This window comes from Cetorhinus maximus, chromosome 1, assembly GCF_964194155.1.
Source record: "Cetorhinus maximus chromosome 1, sCetMax3.hap1.1, whole genome shotgun sequence".
Taxonomy (NCBI): Eukaryota; Metazoa; Chordata; class Chondrichthyes; order Lamniformes; family Cetorhinidae; genus Cetorhinus; species Cetorhinus maximus.
In genome coordinates, this window is record NC_135879.1 from 64884324 (window position 1) to 64903617 (window position 19294).

At 41.4% G+C, this 19294-nt stretch overlaps 1 protein-coding gene across 1 annotated transcript in view; it reads left to right on the plus strand.

Moving 5' to 3' along the window:
• Positions 1 to 19294, plus strand: part of fhdc1 (FH2 domain containing 1) — a 99442-nt gene that overhangs the window by 7591 nt on the left and 72557 nt on the right. Inside the window, exon 2 of the mRNA XM_078548221.1 lies at positions 10613 to 11227. Within this exon, the coding sequence (XP_078404347.1) occupies positions 10820 to 11227 (408 nt within the window). The 5' untranslated portion in view covers positions 10613 to 10819. The remainder of the gene's footprint in view (positions 1 to 10612; positions 11228 to 19294) is intronic.

A 19294-nucleotide genomic window follows, 5' to 3' on the forward strand; every position in this document is an offset into this window, starting at 1 on the left:
CCATAAGTCGCTGGCCTTTCACTGGTTCAGTGACAGACAGCTTCATCATCATTAGCACAGCAAACTCCAGGCAATTCTGAATATTCACAAGGGATGGTGTGAGCAATTTGGCTTATTGAAATGATCATTCTAGTAAAATGAATGACTTTGTTATAAGTAAGATGGAACTCCAAGACAAGTTCAAACAAATAATTCTATGGGATACATGGAATTTATCCCAGAATTCTGAAAAAGACTAGAGAAGGGTGCACATAGTTGATGGGTGGGAAAGACTAGCTGGCCCACCAAGCTTTCCGCACACCTCATGATGGCTGGAACATTATGACTAGGCATTGTTTCCCACCCCTAGGCCAATAAGGGAAAAGAATACTCTCAAAGCTTGCTCTCCGACTGCACTCCCCAGGTAATCAAAACCAATCCAGAGATCACATGGACCAAGTGTTATCTATAAAGGCCTTCTACATCATGTGATCTCTACCTCAGTTAAGAACTGTTTCAGCTCCCTTTTAAAGCATTCGGAGAGTCAGCACCGAATACTAGCCAGCAACATATTCCAGAGGCTCAGTAGGCATGCTATCCTGCCCTTCAATTATTTTGTAAACCCCTACCAGATCACTTCTATGTCTATACTGCTCAAAAGTAAATTGACCAAGGTTCTTAAGCCTGTCTAAATGGCTGAGGTTTTTTAAGCTAGGGATTCTTCTTGTGTATCTCCTCTGGACCATTTCCAAAACAGCTACATCACCCACCTAGTAGAGGGACCAGAACTGGGCACATTACTTCAGGTGCAGTCTGACCATCTATTTATATAATACAGGATGGCATTTGTTGAAATATGTGAAGCACTGTCGATCATTGAGGGAGTCATTGGACACCAGTGAGTTAGCAGAAGATTAGACGTATGATAACTTGGTACTCTTATTCAAGAGTGTGATTAAACATACACAAACAATTACAGAATCATTAGTTAATTCCATTCTGTTTAAAATAATAGAATTGATTATTGGGAGTACGTTTGATGATCATCTGTATAACTTTAATGTAGCAAATAACAGTTAATATGGATTCTGAAGGGCCAATCCTGCCTAAACAATCTCCTTGATTTGTTTAAGGCAGTGGCAACCCAAGTAGACTATGCTAAGTCCTATGACATGGTGAAACTCCACTGTCAAAAGTCATTTGACAAAGTTCCACACGAAATGTTATTACATTAAACTTAAAGCTGTGGGGATTCAGGGTAAACCCTGGGAATGAATAGGAAACTGTTTCTTGTCCTTCAACCAATGAGTACTCCTTAGGTGAATTTTGTAAGAGTAGTGAAAGTACAAAGGAGACTGTCACAGGGATCTGTGCTGGGCCCTCTGCTGTTTCTCCTTTCCATAAACATGTCCATGAGGAATTCTCTAGCTGGATGAATCAAATAAGCTGAATGGTCTTCCCATCCATAATTTTCTTGTGAACTGAATGAAAGCCAGTTTGGTGTAATTTAATAGGTTTATTTATAATTATCAAAAAATCTAAATTTATCCTGTATGTCTTTTGTGACTGAAAATGCTTTTCAAAACCATACTGCAAATGTCAGTTAACAAAAAGTTTTATAGCTTCAGCAATGTAATCATCACATGGGTTGCCTTTTCTCTAACTCGAGCACATGTACATAAATCCATTTCTCTGTCTCTTTTTGTGAGTTGTCAGTTAAGTAAATCATGTAGGAACATGTACCCTTTCTTGCCTACTGCAAAAGGGTATTGTTTGAATGGTGAAAGATACTGATCATTTTGCATATAAGCTATCAAAAGAGTTATTTGTGAAAAGAATATTAGTAGGTGTGCACAATTCATACTGAGATATGATTGCATTTGAATTCTAATGTTAAAAATGAATGCGGGTTTGAAATGGAGTTGTGCTTGAGAGGAGCGTTATCTTGTCAGGAATCTTTGGTACCTTTAGTTTGAATAAGGTAATATAAGATGTATCATTATGTAATTCATCTCACTTCACCCAAATAAAAGGTGTTGCTATGGGTCTTTCTATGGGTTTTAGCTGTGCCTATCTTTTTATGGGATATGTGGAACATTCCTTGTTTCAGTCCTACTCGGATTGGGGGTGGCCTCCATCAATTCTTTTTCTGGTACATCGATGACTGTATTGGTGCAATGTCCTGCTCTCTCTCAGAATTAGAAAACTTTACCAGCTTTACTTCTAATTTCCACCCTTCTCTCCATTTCACATCATCCATCTTTGATACTTCTCTTCCCTTCCTTGACTTCTCTGACTCAATTTCTGGTGACAGGCTATTAACTAATATTCATCGTATGCCCACTGGCTCCCACAGCTACCTCGACTACACCTCCTCACACCCTATACCCTGTAAGGACTCCATTCCATTCTCCCGGTTCCCCCGCCACTGTTGCATCTGTCCTGATGATGCAACTTTCCACACCAGCATTTCTGAGATTTCGTCTTTTTTTTCTCAACCAAGGATTCCCTCTGCCCCCCACCACCACAACCCTGCCCACACCATGGTTGTAAGGGCCCTCGACCAATATGCACCATACTTCTCACAATTCTGCTCTCACCCCTTTCCCTCCCTTTCTCTGAGAACTATGATAGGATTATCCTTGTCCTCACCTTCCTCTCCACCAACCTCCATATTCAACAAATAATTTTCTGCCACCTCCATTGTGATGCCACTTACAAACTCATCTTCCCCTTCCATTTCAGCATTTCAAAGGGACCATTCCCTCTGTGATACCCTGGTCCACTCCTAAATCATCGCCAACACCCTGTCCCTTTCCCACTGCACCTTTCTATGCAAACACAGGAGATATAACACTGACCTTTTACCTCCTCTCTCCTCACCATCCAAGGCCCTAAATATTCCTTCCAGGCGAAGCAGTGATTTACATGTACTTCTTTCAATTTTGTATACTGTAGTCTCACAAAGTAGTCTCCTCTACACTGGAGAGACCAAACACAGATTGGCTGACCACTTTGTGATACACCTTCATTCAGTCTGCAAGCGTGACCCCAAGCTCCCGGTGGCCTGTCATTTTAATTCTCCACCTTGCTCTCATGCTGACACCTCTGTCCTTGACCTGCTACACTGTTCCAGTGAAGCTTAAGAAAAGGGTAGGTGTTGGAGGTGATCAAGGAGTGGACTGGTGTAGTATATTGCAAGGTCTGAGCATTTTGTTATATTGCCCTCTCTGTTAGGGAGGTGTAAATAAAGTTGCTCATTTGAACATGTGGTAGTCTTAATTCAGTTACCAGAAAGATGACAACAAGGCTGGGATGGAATTTTCTTTTACATTTCATTTGAGAAATTAAGGACTGAAGAACATAGTGACACATTTTTAGAACTCCTAAAATTGATTTCGAGGAAGTTTGAGCACTTTGAAAGATAACTCCACGTGCACATCGTATTCATGTACACAGTGAATCAGCAAAGTACGTAATTTAAAAACAGCATTGAAGACTATGGGGGAAATTCGATCCTAATAAAGAGAACTGGTTTAATTACAAACGAATTATGAATGAAATAAGAAATGAGGATAACGTAAATGTTTTCCTCACCGTGATGGGGCCAGATGCTTTTGAGGTGGTGTCTAACCAATAATCTAACTGTGTAGACCCCAGCACTATGGACTATTCTGAAATTAATGAGGTTCTGGATTCAGATTATAGCATGACTAAGATTGAGATTGCACTGAGAGTACCATTTCACGAAAGGAAGCAGTTGCCAAGTGAGATTTTTATTTATTCATGGGATGTAGGCGTCTCTGGCAAGGCCAGCATTTGTTGCCCATTCCTAATTGCCCTTGAACTGAGGGCAGTTTAGAGTCAACCACATTACTGTGGGCCTGGAGTCACATGTTGACCAGACCAGGTAAGGATGATCCGAAAGGGCATCAGTGAACCAGATGGGTTTTTACAACTGTGGTCACCTTTACTGAGACTAGCTTTCGATTCCAGATTTATTAATTGAATTTAAATTCCACCAGCTGCCGTGGTGGGGGTTGAACCCATGTCCTCGGAGCATTAGCCTGAGCCTCTGGATTACGAGTCCAGAAGTATTACCACTTCACGACTGTCTCCTCCTACATTACATTCTTGAATGAAAGAAAGCAGGAGTATTTAACACGTAGAAATGAAGTGCATGTAGATCAAGGCTGTCTCCTATGGAGTTTAAAATTCATTATTCTGCCAAGGTTTAGAGAGATTGTTAGAGGAACTTCATCAAGAGCACACAGAGTTCCTGTGAAAGCAGTAGCCAGAATATTTTTGGGTATCCAAAGGTAGGTAGAGATAATGAAGAGCTGGTGAAGAGCTGTGAAGTGTGTCTCAGAATGAAAAATGATCCAACCAAGGTTACTTTCATTCTGTGAACAAACACGAGAAAACTGTGGAAATGAGCACATATCAATTTCTTTAAAGTGGAAGGGAAAGAGTACCTTGTTTAGGTCGATAGCTATAGTAAGTGGATAAATATTGGCCAGGATTTTCCCCTCGGCGATTTGGGGGCGGGACCCACTTGCCGAGGGGAAAATGATGCGGGATGACGTCCGGAGGAATCCCCGTCATCCTGGTCCCTTTAAATTTTTAGGAAGGCAGGCGGACAGCGAAATCAGCTGTCCGCCCGCCGACCTGTCAATGGCCAATTGAGGCCATTGACAGGCTCACTAAGATAATTAAAGACCTGCCCGTCCAAGCTTAAGGCTGGCGGGCAGGCCAGGAGCCCCAGCGGGCTTCTGATTATTCATGAAACTTCATCCACTGGCAGGATGAAGTTTCATGTCCGTTTTGAACAAAAATAATAAAGTTTATGTGTTCTTTTTTAACATGTCCCATCTCATGTGACATTGTCACATGAGGGGGACATGTTAATAATTTTTTATTGTTTCTATTTTAAAAGTTTTTTTCCAATGTCACTACTCTCCCTGAGACAGGACTTTGCCTCAGGGAAAAGTGTGCTCTTTCGCACGCATGCGTGAAAGAGCGCACTTTGACAGTTGGGGAATCCCCCCCCGGAACAGGAAGCGCTTCCCATCGGGGATGCCGCTGGGCGGGCCTTAATTGGCCCGCCCACTCAAAATGGCGGCCGTCCCCGTTTCAGTGGCGGGGGTCGGCTGTCTGCCCACCGCCAAGCCGGTGGGGCCCGCACACCATCCGAGGGCAAAATTCTGCCCATTGAGTCTATGCCCGCTACCACAAGTGTCAAAAGTATTGAGATTTTGAGAAGCTGGTTTTCAATTTATGGGTTGCTAGAGGCGTTGGTGTCAGGTAATGGTCCACAGTTTATGTCAAAAGAGTTTGAAATATTTTGAGTAAGAATTGAGTCAATCACACTAATACCACCACGTCACCCAGCATCTAATGGTACTGTAGAAAGAAGTGTACATGTTGTGAAGAGGTCTTTGCAGAAGTATTTGCTTGGTGACAAGCTAGGCATTGATTCCCATTTTTCCGTTAGATACTAGACAATTTTCTGTTCTCTTACGGAATAGCTCCACGGTCTACAACAGGTTTCTCACCTTACATGTTATTATTTAAACACCCCTAGGATAAGAGTTAGCTTGCTTAAACCTGATGTCAATAGCAAAGTAAGAGAAAAGCACTTGAAGGTGAGGCATGAAACGTAGAGAGCTTAGTGCTGGTCAGAAGGTCAGGGTGAAAAACCATCGAAGTGATAAGAAGTGTGTGTTTGGAGTTGTTGTAAAGAGACAAGGTACATTCACATATCTAGTGAAGATTAGTGAGAGACTCCATCAGTGTCATGTAAATCATTTGCTTGAAAGAGGAAATCTGACAAAGGGAGAGCAGGAGAAACCTATAGTCCAAATTCCTCCTACAGCCCAAAGTGAAAGTCAGAAAGAAAGGGAAAGTGAAAAAGAAACTGAAAATTTTCTGGTATTACAGAATCCACTGGCAGAGCAAAGTGAGTGAGGGTTTCTGATTAAGACAAATCAATGTCATAGTCCCAGCCATTAAGTGGAGTTGATAGTCAAAAAGTCAAAGTTCAGGGTTCATACAGTCCGAGATGTTTAAGTGAACAAAGTCAAGCTATTGGAAATGGAAGGAGATACCCAGACAAAAAGAGAAAGAAGCCAAATAAGTTAGTTGAAAGTATTTAGGAAGGAAGATGTGTTTTTGACATCATTCTTGTCAAATTGGATATTTTTGTTAAGCACCTACTGGTGTTAAGGAAAAGCAATTTCTTTCATGTAAATTATTCTCCTAATATCGATCATGTATGTTTTGATTGTAATTAAAAACAAATATGCAGCCCAACCTGTTAAGTCATAGTCATAGAGGTCTAGAGCACAGAAAAAGGCCCTTTGGCCCATCAAGTCTGCGCCGGTCAAACAAGTACCCAACTGTTCTAATCCCATTTTCTAGCACTAGGCCCATAGCCTTGTATGCCATGGCATTGCAACTACGCATCCAAATTATTCTTAAGTGTTATGAGGGTTTCTGCCTCTACCACCCTTTCAGGCAGTGAGTTCCAGATTCCCACCACCCTCTGGGTGAAAAGATTCTTCCTCACATCCCCTCTAAACCTTCTGCCCCTTACCTTAAATCTATGCCCCCTGGTTATTGATCCCTCTGCCAAGGGGAAAAGTTCCTTCCTGTCTACCCTATCTATGCCCCTCATAATTTTATGTACCTCAGTTATGTCCCCCCTCAATCTCCTCTGCTCCAGGGAAAATAACCCCAGTCTATCCAATCTCTCCTCATAACTAAAACTCTCCAGCCCAGGCAACATCCTGGTAAATCTCCGCTGCACTCTCTCTAGTGCAATCACATCCTTCCTATAATGCGGATTCCAGAACTGCATGCAATACTCTAGCTGTGGCCTAACCAGCGTTTTATACAGTTCCAGCATAACCTCCCTGCTCTTATATTCTATGCCTTGGCTAATAAAGGCAAGTATCCCATATGCCTTCTTAACCACCTTATCTACCTGTCCTGCTACCTTAAGGGACCGGTGGACATGCACACCAAGGTCCCTCTGACCCTCGGTACTTCCCAGAGTCCTACCATTCATCATGTATTCCCGTGCCTTGTTTGTCCTGCCTAAGTGCATCACCTCACACTTATCCAGATTAAATTCCATTTGCCACTGATCAGCCCATCTGACCAGCTTGTCTACATCCTCCTGTAATCTAAGGCTATCCTCCTCACTATTTACCACCCCACCAATTTTCGTGTCATCTGCGAACTTACTGCTCAACCCTCCTACATTCAAGTCTGAATCGTTTATATGTACCACAAACAGCAAGGGACCCAACACCGATCCCTGTGGAACTCCACTGGACACAATCCAGTCACAAAAACACCCCTCGACCATCACCCTCTGCTTCCTGCCACTCAGCCAATTCTGGATCCAATTAGCCAAATTGCCTTGGATTCCCTGGGCTCTTACCTTCGTTATCAGTCTCCCATGCAGGACTTTATCAAAAGCCTTGCTGAAGTCCAAGTAGACTTCCTGAAATGCATTGCCCTCATCTACACACCTGGTCACCTCATCGAAAAATTCAATCAAATTGGTCAGACATGACCTCCCCTTAACAAACCATGCTGACTGTCCTTGATTAATCCCTGCCTCTCCAGTGTAGTGTAGATTAATTCTGTCCCTCAGAATTGCTTCCAATAGTTTCCCCACCACTGAGGTTAGACTGATAGGCCTGTAGTTCCCTGGTTTATCCCTTCCTCCCTTCTTGAATAATGGTACCACATTGGCTGTCCTCCAGTCCTCTGGCACCTCTCCTGTGGCCAGAGAGGTATTGAAAATTATTGCCAGCGCCCCTGCTATCTCCTCCCTTGCCTCACTCAACAGCCGGGGATACATTTCATCCAGGCCTGGAGATTTATCTACTTTTAAGCCTGCCAGACCACTTAGAACCTCCTCTCTTTCTATTCTAATTTCTTTAATTATATCACAGTCCTACTGCCTGATTTCCATACCCACGTCGTCCCTCTCACTTGTGAACACCGACACAAAGTATTCATTTAGAACCCTACCTACGTCCGGCTCCACACACAAATTACCACTATGGTCCTTAATGGGCCCTACTCTTTCCCTAGTTATCCTCTTACTCTTAATGTACTTGCAAAATAACTTTGGCAGGTAAAATAAAGGAAATTCCAATGTTATTTCACGCCCCCTTTTTGCTCTTCTAATTTCGTTTTTAAGTTTCCCCCCTACATATTCTATACTCCACTAGGACTTCCGCTGTTTTGAGGCCTCGGTATCTGCCATAAGCCTCCCTATTTCTCTTTATTCAATCCTGTATATCCCTCCACATCCATGGTTCCCTGGATTTGTTGGTCCCACCCTTTTATCTTTACTGGAATATGTTGGCCCTGTACCATCCCTATTTCCTTCTTGAATGAGTCCCGCTGCTCTGACGCAGATTTACCTAAAAGCTGCTCCCAGTCCACTCTGGCCAAATCATATCTGATCTTATTAAAATCGGCCTTCCCCCAATTTAGAACTCTGATTTCTGGCCCATCCTTGTCCTTTTCCATAATAACCTTGAATCTAACGGAATTATGATCACTATCTGCAAAATGCTCCCCCACTGATACCTCTACCATTTGCCTGGCTTCATTCCCTAAAATTAAGTCCAGGGCCGCCCCCTCTCTTGTAGGACCTTCTACGTGTTGGCTTAAAAAGCTCTCCTGGATGCATTTTAAGAATTCTGCTCCCTCTAAACCTATCACACTATGACTAACCCAGTTAATGTTGGGGAAGTTGAAATCCCCCACTATTACTACCCTATTATTTTTACACTTCTCTGAAATTTGCCTACATTTTTAGGTTTGTTGATGTTGGTTTAGTCCCATTGTATTCTGAGAACTTAAGTAAATGTACATTTTGCATCTTAATGTATCAGTTTTTTTCAAGTGGGGATGGAGTGTAGTATATTGCAAGATCTGAGCATTTTGTTATATTGTCCTCTCTGCTGGGGAGGTGTAAATAAAGTTGTTCAATGATGGCTGCCTGAAGTTGAGCATGTGTAGTCTTACTCAATGAAATACAGAACAACCAGGGTATCATGGTGGGTCTGGTCCCTTTAGAATACTGAAAGGGAAGGGAAGATATATTTGGTGGTGGCAGAAATGGCAGTAAATGATTTGCTTAATACAGAGGCTGACAGGGTGGAAGGTGAGGATAAGGAGAACTCTATCGTGGTTCTGGGAGGGAGGGGAGGACCTGGAAGAATGGAATGGAATCTTTACAGGGTGTGGAGTGTGAGGAAATGTAGTCGAGGTAGCTGTGGGAGTCAGTGGGCATATAATGAATATTGGTTGATAGCCTGTTGCCAGACATGGTCAAGAAAGGGAAGGTAAGAGTCAGAGATGGACAAATATGAAACGGCAAGAAGGGTGGAAATTGGAAGCTAAGTAGATGAAGGTTTCCAATTCAGGGTGAGCGCAGGACACAGTACCGATGAAGTCATCCATCAATGTACTGGAGAAAGAGTTGAGAGAGGGGGCCTGAGAGGACTGGAACAAGGAATATCCAATATATCCCATAAAAAGACAGGGATAGCTAGGATCATAGGTCTTTTGTTCCTTTGTTCCTTGCTCCATCGCCATTTTGTTTGGCCCTGTAAGATTAACTCTTCTGTGATTCAATCTCTCCTGTCTTCCACCATATCGCAGACTTTTTTTGTCCTTGTCCCACCCACCTCTTGCTCAAAACTTATTCCTCTCTAACTTTTCCCAGTTCTGATGTATGGCCATTGGCCTGAAAGGTTAACTCTGCTTCTCTCTCCAAAAATGCTGCCTGACCTGAATATTTCCAGCATTTTCCTTTTTTATTATCATTATGTAATATATTTATGACTGTATTAAACAAAAAATAGTCTCATGGATTACCAAAAAATAGTTTTCAATAGAAAAATAACCTCTTGTGTGAGACACAAGGTAGTTGTACCAGGTGGTGAGATACTGAGCTAAACAGAACAGGAAAGTGCCAGATTTGATCCCTGATCTCTGCTGAGTTAATAGCCTTCAACTCAAGCAGGAGTAGGGGAAGGAGTGTAGCAGTTGGCATTAGTGGCCCTAGTCAATAAATGGTATATTGGCAAGTGTTCCTGCTTTAAATACATTTCAATTAAATCTGCTTGAAGTGTTTGTGTAAGATAGGTACACACATAGGATTGCATTCATTTACAATGACCCCAAAGGAAATGACCTCTCTAGAATCTCTGTTCAGCTTCCTGCATAAAGAAAGGCCACAAGGTATCAAGTTGCTTCTAGCATCTATGGCACGACACGGCACCTCACGTGTGTCAACACCTCCATGAGAGGATTAAGGGAAAAATCTGCAATAATTCTCCACAATTTGAGGCCAGTATTTTGGTTTTGGTAATCTTGGAGTAGTGTCCTCATTGTTGGGTCAGGAAAGACCTGTTAGGAATGAATTGAGTATATTGCAAATTTAAATTTCAACAAAGCATCAAACAATAAATGTTGAGGAAGCATAGCATGTTGGGCATTGCAAGGGGTTAGTGGGTATGTTTTTGCACGAGAAACACGTGTGATTTATTATTCTGTTAATTTAATATTTGTTCTTGTTTTATTTTTGATCTATGAACAGGTTCTGGCACTTCGATAGACTAAACATGATAAAATATGCGGCTTCTGGGACGTTTTACTCTTGAATGGACCATGTCCAGAAAATCCTGTGACTGAGAGGAGTTTATTAGCAGATGTTGGAACAATGGCTATAATTTAACCCAGTCCGTTAAAGACCTTGCAAAGGGGGGAAATAAAGCTAAGTTACCTTTTTTTTCTTGGAATTACAATGCAAGTGATGAGTTGCCTGTCGTTTGTAAATGACAAAGAGAATGAAAGTTCTCCATCAGTCACTGATTTAGTACCTGGACCAGCACCATCACCTCCTCCACTACCAGGGCCACCTCCTCCACCACCACCACCACCACCAGGGCTCCCGCCTCCTCCTCCACCCCCACCTCCGCCAGGTTCCCATGTTGGTCATAAAAAACGGATTCGCAGTTTCTTCTGGAAAACCATCCCCGAGGAGCACATCCGTGGAAAAACCAATATTTGGACTATTAGTGCAAGGGAGCACTCTTACAGGATCGATACCAGTACTATTGAGGAGCTGTTTGGACAGCAAGATGAAGCCAAATCTAAATTTGGCACGGCAAACAAGAACTCAAGGTCCCCATTTAAAAGCAACAGCCAAGAGGTAAAATCAGAATTTGACTTTTGTGTATGTTTTCTATTTTATCACAGGATATAGGATATTTCCAAAATATATTGGGTGACAATCTTGGTTCAGTGGTAGTGTTCTCACCTCTGGCATAAGGTTGTGGGCTGAAGTTCTAATCTAGAGAGTTCATCTTATAACCTAGGCTGACACTTCTGTGCAGCACTGAGGAAGGTTCAATTTTCAGATGAGACATTAAAAAGGCTTCAACAGCCCTCCGTGATGCATGTAGCATACCCCAAGGTACTGTTTCAAAGAAGTACTGGGCTAATATTTATTCCCCCTACCAACATCTGAGAATGAGATTGATATCCCTCCATTTGTGAGAGATGATGAAAATGTAGCCTCAGAAATTTTGTGAGGTCAGATGAGGTCCATCTGCTTTAATTTTTCTTTCTTAAACAGGTTATCTAGTCATTGTCACAAAATTGTGTATGGGATCTTGCTGTGCACAAACTGGCTGCTGCATTTCCTACATAACAACAGTGACATTTCAATGTATATCACTGGTTGTGAAGCACTTTGGAACATTCTGAGGTTTCAAAAAGTGCTGCATATTTTCTTTATTGCTCTTGTGTATACTCAATAAAATTAAACTCCTGTGAAGAATTTGCCAAAAGTCAAGCCGTGAATGGCAGACTGGAGGGTTTCAGAATGATTATTATTTGAATATTTAATGTGGAGCTTTTTTGTTAAAAAAAATTTGCAATTACTAGTATTATAAAATTATAAAATGAAAAGTGAAAATCTTGGAAATATTCAGCAGAACCATCTGTCTGTAAAAAGTCAAATTAACATTTTTGGAAGGAGACCATTTATCAGAAATTTAACATGCTGGCTTTTTCCAGTCCCGCCGGTGGTGGGCATGGTTGCAGGAGGGATGGGAATATTTGGAATTGGCTTTTGGCCGCTCTCCAAATTTTCCAGTCCTACCCACGACAATGCCCACCACTGGAGGGACTGGCAAATCCCTCCCCATGCCTGGTTTTTGTTCTCACATGCTAACAGACTTGCTGTGCAATTACCAGCATTTTTGTTACTCATTTTAATTATGTTTACTCCCTTCCTTTTAGTTCCTACCACACCATTCTCTAGGTGAATCTAAAGTTTGCTGTCAAGCCCCTGCCAATGTTGTTCTTGAACCAACCATGCAGAAGTGTACCTACCTGAATGGACCTGGCTGATTCAGTTACCACTTGATGCAACCTGCCACTCGCTTTTATATTTTATCTATTGGTATGTTTATATTTAGGTAGCAGTCCCAGGAAGTGGTGCCCAAAAAGAGGTCTCCAACTCCATGGGCTGGTGTACCCTATTTACTGTTTCCCTTCTGATTGAAAACCTGTGTTGACAATTTGTCAGGCCAGGCAAATGTATGTTCCAATGCAGCAGGTTCTGTTGAGGTTCCCATCTCTATATCAGAGGATGCTGATAATCATGGGAGAGAGAAACGTTCTATCATCACAATCACACAAGTGCCTTATCATATTCATTCATTATGTCAGAAATACTATTCCTTAATTAATGCAATTAAATTATATTTCAAGCAAACAAACTTCTCATGGTGTCCGTCACAAGCTGAGAGTCTGTCTGTGGGGGCTAACTGGAGAAAGCATGCCTTACTGAATGGTGGTACGACTGCATCAATCAGGATAGTGCATGACTCAAGGACACTGGTGCTTCAATGGGATTCTAACAGGAGGTGCAGGAGACAGCATTAATGGATTTGCTGGGGCAGGAAGTGGAAGATTAGCCAGAGCAGGGTATAAGACATGGGAGAAAGATGAGAGCATGACATAGAACTGAGGAGGGTGGCAGATAGTATGTAAATGGACGGAATGACTTTTGTCTAAATTTTTAATAGAATCCAATCATGACATGTTGCCTGCATGACACCTATGGGTCAATATTAATTTCCTTATGATGAGTGGGAGAGGGTCTGGAGGCGGTGGAGGCTAAAAATAAAAAATTATATAAAGCTACCCAACTTGTTATGCACACACTTGTCGCCACTTTTACATCAGTAGGTTGATTGGTGTGTCTGTGTTCACCTTGGAAAAATACTTCACATAGCTCCCACTGTGTATTTGGGAGCCTGAGTTTTTAAGCTTAATGGCTGCAGGTCAGGTTTCCCAGCACTTGAAAAACTCGCAAGCTAATTGGAGGCGATGGCGGCTGTGCTCTTTAGAGTGCCGGTTGTGAGCCAGGAGGAGCAGGCGCGCTCCCCAGCCCTCAGTAGAGCCGTCAGTTGTGGGCTCTCCTTGCTGCCACGAGCCGATACCCTCACTTCCACTTCAAACCTGAGCCTTTCCCCTGTTATCTGCTGATAACGATACTGAGCCTCCCTCTCCATAATATGCTGAATTTCCAGTCCAAATCCACAACCCTGAGCCACCATCTGATCAGAATTAGAATTAGAAAAGTTGGATCTATGTGTGGACAACTAGCTCCTCAAGGGAGCTTGGTGAAAAAAGGGGATAAATCACATTTGGTTGCCTCTGTCAGTCACAGTGGTTTCTATTGAAGTTACTACCACAGTCAACCTGTCTTATTCATTGAAAGAGGCTATTTAGAGAGGCTTTACAAATTATGAACAGAAATCCATTCTAAACCAATTATGATTTTTAAAAAAAACTAATATCAATCGATCAGTTGCATTTATATTCCATCCCCCAAAATGCTGAAGAACACTCCAAAGCTATAAAAACCTTAATATTTTTAAAAGATGGGTAGGGCAGAAGCAAAGTTTGTAAAACTTCTTTAAAATAGGTTAAAAACAGTACATTTTAATCCTGTAGAAAGTTTGCTCCTTTAATGTAGGAAACTGACCCAAGGTGTTCCACAGAGGTGTGAGGAAAATGCACATGTTAAATAATACAGTAATAAACTTTTGCCATTTTAATAACATTTTGTAAAGCTAATATACCAGCATTATGATTTCTCAGCTACAACCTTCAATAATAGTGGGTCTTGGTAACATGGAATTTCTCGGAGCTGCCAGCAGTTGACCTAAAGTCTAGCCAGGAACGTTTGGGTATATTTTCGGTGACGTCGCTTCCTGTGCAGTCATGGTCAGTCAGGAAGAGTTGGGGATCAGTGTGCCCGATTGATGGGGCTCCCAATTTCCTAGTCATGTAAAACCAGGGGAGGTTCAAATGAAATATGCTCATCTATGTGCCCAATTCACCTGCCCATCTAACAGGACTACATGAAGTCACTATTTTCTCTCCCTCTCCCCCACACCCACCCCCACCCCTTTCAATCAGGGATTGGTTTGTGGAGCTTAATGAAGGTTAGAAAAAATTATCATGTAACAAGAGTAAATATCAGCAATCAAATCTTTTAAGCCAATTTCCATATTAAGTTATTGCTTTTTAGCTCTGGAATAACATTAAGCTTTCTGATAGTCTTTTTCTCAACCAGATATGAATGTGACCTCTCCAGTGAGGCTCAGGTTGTAAGCAGTTTTGTACAAACTATTGAAGGGCTGATTAATGTACTTTTATAAACATTGTAAAATTATTTTCTCACCCTTGCATTAGCTGCATTTCTCAGTAATGATCCACAGGCACAACTCTATTCTAAAATCTGCAGTATTGTCCTAGTATCCGGTTACTTGTCTTCTGTAACTTGCCATAGCTGCAGGGTTAGAAGAACAGGAGTAAACAAGTTTGAGTCAGAAAAGAGACAGCAAGGGCACAGAATACAGATGAGAGAAAAGCTGTCAAGCTGTAGTTTGCACAAGGAATAGCAATGCCAGGGAAAGGGATTAACTGAGCCAAAGTAGAGCTGGGAAAATAAATGTGGATCTGAACTAAAATTGGTGAGGGGGCTGCGGCGGGGAATAGTGAAGAGGAACGTGTGTTCACGGCAGCCATTATAATAGTTGGTTACCCATAATGCATTGTAGTATTCCCAATTCCCCCTGAGTGTGCATGTAATATATCTTTTTTAAATGAAGCATAATATACCCTCAACCTGGTTAACCCTACTAGACTCTCAAATCTGGAAGGTTAGGTTTGCACTTTGTTTTGCTATAGTATGTATCCTAAATAGTAGGAGACACTGACTGAGAAATGGGGCCAGACTGGCGGTAGGTAGGAATGCACAGCTGCAGTTTACTCAAACAGTCCATTCTGAAATAAAAACAAAAAGTGCTGGGTAAACTCAACAGGTCTGGCAGCATCTGTGGAGAGAGAAACAGAGTTAATGTTTTGAGTCCAATATGACTTGTTTGGAACTGAAACTGGCTACCCTGTGGTGTAAGAATAGGACTGTTCTACTTTGTTTAACAAAGCAGCAAACTTAGTTCTGAAGATATAGATTGCGCCTAGAATTCCCCTCAGTTGAGTTCCAATCTAAGTGGTGCCTTTGGGATGAAGTGCTCACTGGAGATTAGGTGGTTCAGTAGGGAGGGGAGAAGAGTCAATCAAGCTTACCATTGCACAGCTACAGGCTGGGACAAGAGTGAGGAACGTACACTGTGTCTAAGCTATCAAATGTCCTATTAAGCAGCCTGAAGAGCAGATGAGGGAATAGCAATAAATAATGAAGCAACATGTATGGAAAAAAAAATTGAAACTACTTCTTCTTGCGGATTTGGTGTTTCATTAATCATGTAGGATAATCCTTACCTTCATGGCCCTGGTGAGTTGTGGCGGGAGTGGTTACTGCAGGGTGGGAGGTTCGGGGAGGCTGGCTGAGTAGGGAATTCTACTTGTCTGCCAGAACTCCAGCGGGAGATCAGCAGAATCCCTGGAGATCCAGTGTGACAGCTGTTTGTTGTTTCTCTGAGGATCTGTCTGATCTCCTGCTAGAGCCACGATGGGAGAGGGGGAGAAACCTCACACAATTTCAGGGCTGGTATTTTAATGCATGCTATTAAATTGTACTTCTGATATCTTTGAATAATGTGTAATTTCAAGATCTTTTCTCCTGCTAGGCCACCTAAAGTTGTGATTTAGTTTGCGGTCTTTTGCACAGACTAATCCTACAAGATATAAGTTGAAGTAAATTCTAATCAATAATTGTTATATGTAAAATATCTTATACTCAGTTGGCTTTATTTATTTTTGCCACAAAACAATGCAGTGTTTCTCAATCGAGCAAAAACATAATAGTTTAGAGATCATTATTCCTGATATTAATGGAAAACATTTAATGTTTTTGTGGCATTTTCTCTCATTTTAGCCGAGGTACTAATTGAGTTAAAGTACATTGCTTTACCCTTGTGTTAAGAGTGGGGGACAGAGGACTATAATAGGAATTGACTATTGATATCAACAGTAATTTTTAGGCTAATATGTCAATTTATACACTAATAAGTTCCCAATTGTGTGACGTTATCCTAAGAATGGAACTGCCAAAAAATAGATACAGACTTCTAATGAAAATGAGGTACTATGTACATTTTGTGTCAATATTTTTTAAATTTAAATCATTTCTTCATATTAGGAATGAGTAAATATACAAACCCTGGGAAACAGTCTGTAACAAGTGCCTTCTGCATGTTATCAAATTCTTTTGCCTGGAGCCTTGATTTTATTCAGAGTGCAGGTGCTGTTTAACCTTCCAAGCACTGAGGAGGTGTCTCATTAATTGAAAAGGACTAAGGAGGCATACCTTTTCAAACTTCTAGTGATTCTTAATCTAACGTTTGAAATTATAGTTAAATACTCCAATAAAATTTCATAAAACATTTATTTTAAAATTTTGCATGTATTGATAGCTTTATTTTTCTCTTCCTCCCGTGCCCTGCCTTCCTAAATGTAATTATTCATTAACTATTTTTCAAGTAAGAGCCTTTTCAGGAGATACTAGTGGACATTTGACATCATTATTTTCTCATCTCATCTCCACATAGGTGTATTTATAACAAAGCCTGATTAGGAGCACACACTGAGAGGCAGAATGTTGTGGAGTTTTTATTTTCATTTTCCTGTACCTAGGGATGTTGATAGCAATTATTACACCCCACTATTACCGTAAATGGGATCCAGTAACTCAGCCTAGGCCAGTGGTTCCTAAAACCATGAGTCGTGACTTGCAAGATGTGTAATTGGAATCACGAGTTCCAAGACGGCAATGGTAACCGTGGAGTGGAAATCCAGAAGGGACAGTCCTGGGACCGGCTCCATGGATCTTTGATGGCATGTACAGGTTCTTATTTCTATCCGTGATTTGAACTGTGTGTCACTGATGTTTCACTGATGTCCCATCAGTGCCTGCAAAATGGTCATTGAAAAACCCATTACTCTCTGGCTGCCCCCCTCCCCCCAGAACAGCTCTAAGCCCTGCTCTGACACCTCTGCACACCCACCTCCCACCTTGCTCTGACAGCTCCCCTCCTCCCATCCACCCCACTCAGGGGAAATGGTATTTTCAAGCATCAAAATGGGGTCACAGTATGGAAAATTGTGGGAAGCATTGGCCAAGGTCAAGGATTAGAGTGTATTTATTCAATGAACCTTTGAGGAATGTGGTTTTTAATTTGAACTATGCTCTTATATTGCAAGGAAAAGCTGAAGTGATGAATACATTTAATTTAGAGTAGTATTTGAGTTGGTTTGCTCAGAATAAAATATATATTCTCAATAGCTGCTTTTACCAAAACATAGAGTTGACCTGAAATGTGGTACTTTACCAGAGCTATTTCACCACACTATACAACAGACCGATCAGAATTGTAAAGGAATCATGTTCTGATACCTGTTAATCCAAAAACAGCCTGTCTCAAATGTCAAACTTGCATTGAGAAAGAGCTAGAAAGCAGCTCCTGTTGTGGTGACATCATTGCAAACAAAGGGAGCACTTAAAAGTAAACATACACTTCTCTCCTGAAGAGAAAAATAATTCTTTTCAAACAGACCTTATTAATTTAAATTATAATCTTTGTCATTTTACCAATTTATAACTAGCCATATAGGGCACACACCTAACCAAACCAAAGGCAAGTAATTCCTGACTAATTTTAAAAAAACATAGTATAATTATATACTATATAACTGTTTATAATTAACAAGTTTCTGCAGCAAAGTATTCAGTTTTAAATGAATAACTTTGTACAGAGATACTGCCTACAGCATGAGAAATGTCATATGAACAGCATTGCTCTCACAACTATTGCAGCAAGGATGACTCAGCTATAAATTTCAAAGCCAATTAAGGTTTTTGTTCTAATCCACACCTTTTTTACCATTGCTAAGAAAGTATTGATTCAAGTATTCTGTAAGAAAAATAGAGCAAACTGGGACAATAAACAGAGAGTGATAAATTGTGGCAAATGTTGAAAGGTTTGAAATAATGCTAATGTACTTGAGCAAGAAACCAATTGGGCCCGGATTTTCATCTTCAAGGTGGAAATAGTGAGTCGAGCCACTACCTGATGTCGTGATCATACCTCCTACCTGGCATTGCCAGCCCACGCTGTTTTCATCATGAGGTAGCGGGGACAGGCTGGAATTGGGGCTGCTGCCTCCTGAAGCAGGCAGAGGCAGAAACGGAAGTGGGAGGATGCTGTGGCGGGCAGGTTAGAAGGGCTGCGTCAATTCCCTGGGAGATGGACCCTGTTCTGAACATGCGTTAGGTACACAACCCCCACCCCTCAACACCACCTACCCCATATCCCCTCATGCTCATTTACCCAGAATCCACCGAGGGCAGAAATCATGAGCCCTATAATAACATCGAGAAGTATTTGAGTTGCTTGCAAAACTGTCAAGCAAACACTCATTCAAACTCAGCTTGAAAAAACTGTAATCCTCTTAGGAGCTCATTAACCTGTCAATCAAATGCAGACATTCAAACCCAATTTGGGAAAAAATCTCAATCCTATTAATTAGTCATAAAGCTGTCAAAATAAGCAAACTGCCACTCAAAAACCTCTTCTAAAACATAATACTCTTAAGAGCTCATGAAACTCAATTGAAACAATGCTCATAGTCCCTTTGACAGCGATAACAACAACCCCTGCTGAGCTGAAACATTAGTCAGGTTTGGAGTTCAGCCAAGCATTCATAATAAGATTCAATTGCAGAACTACAATAA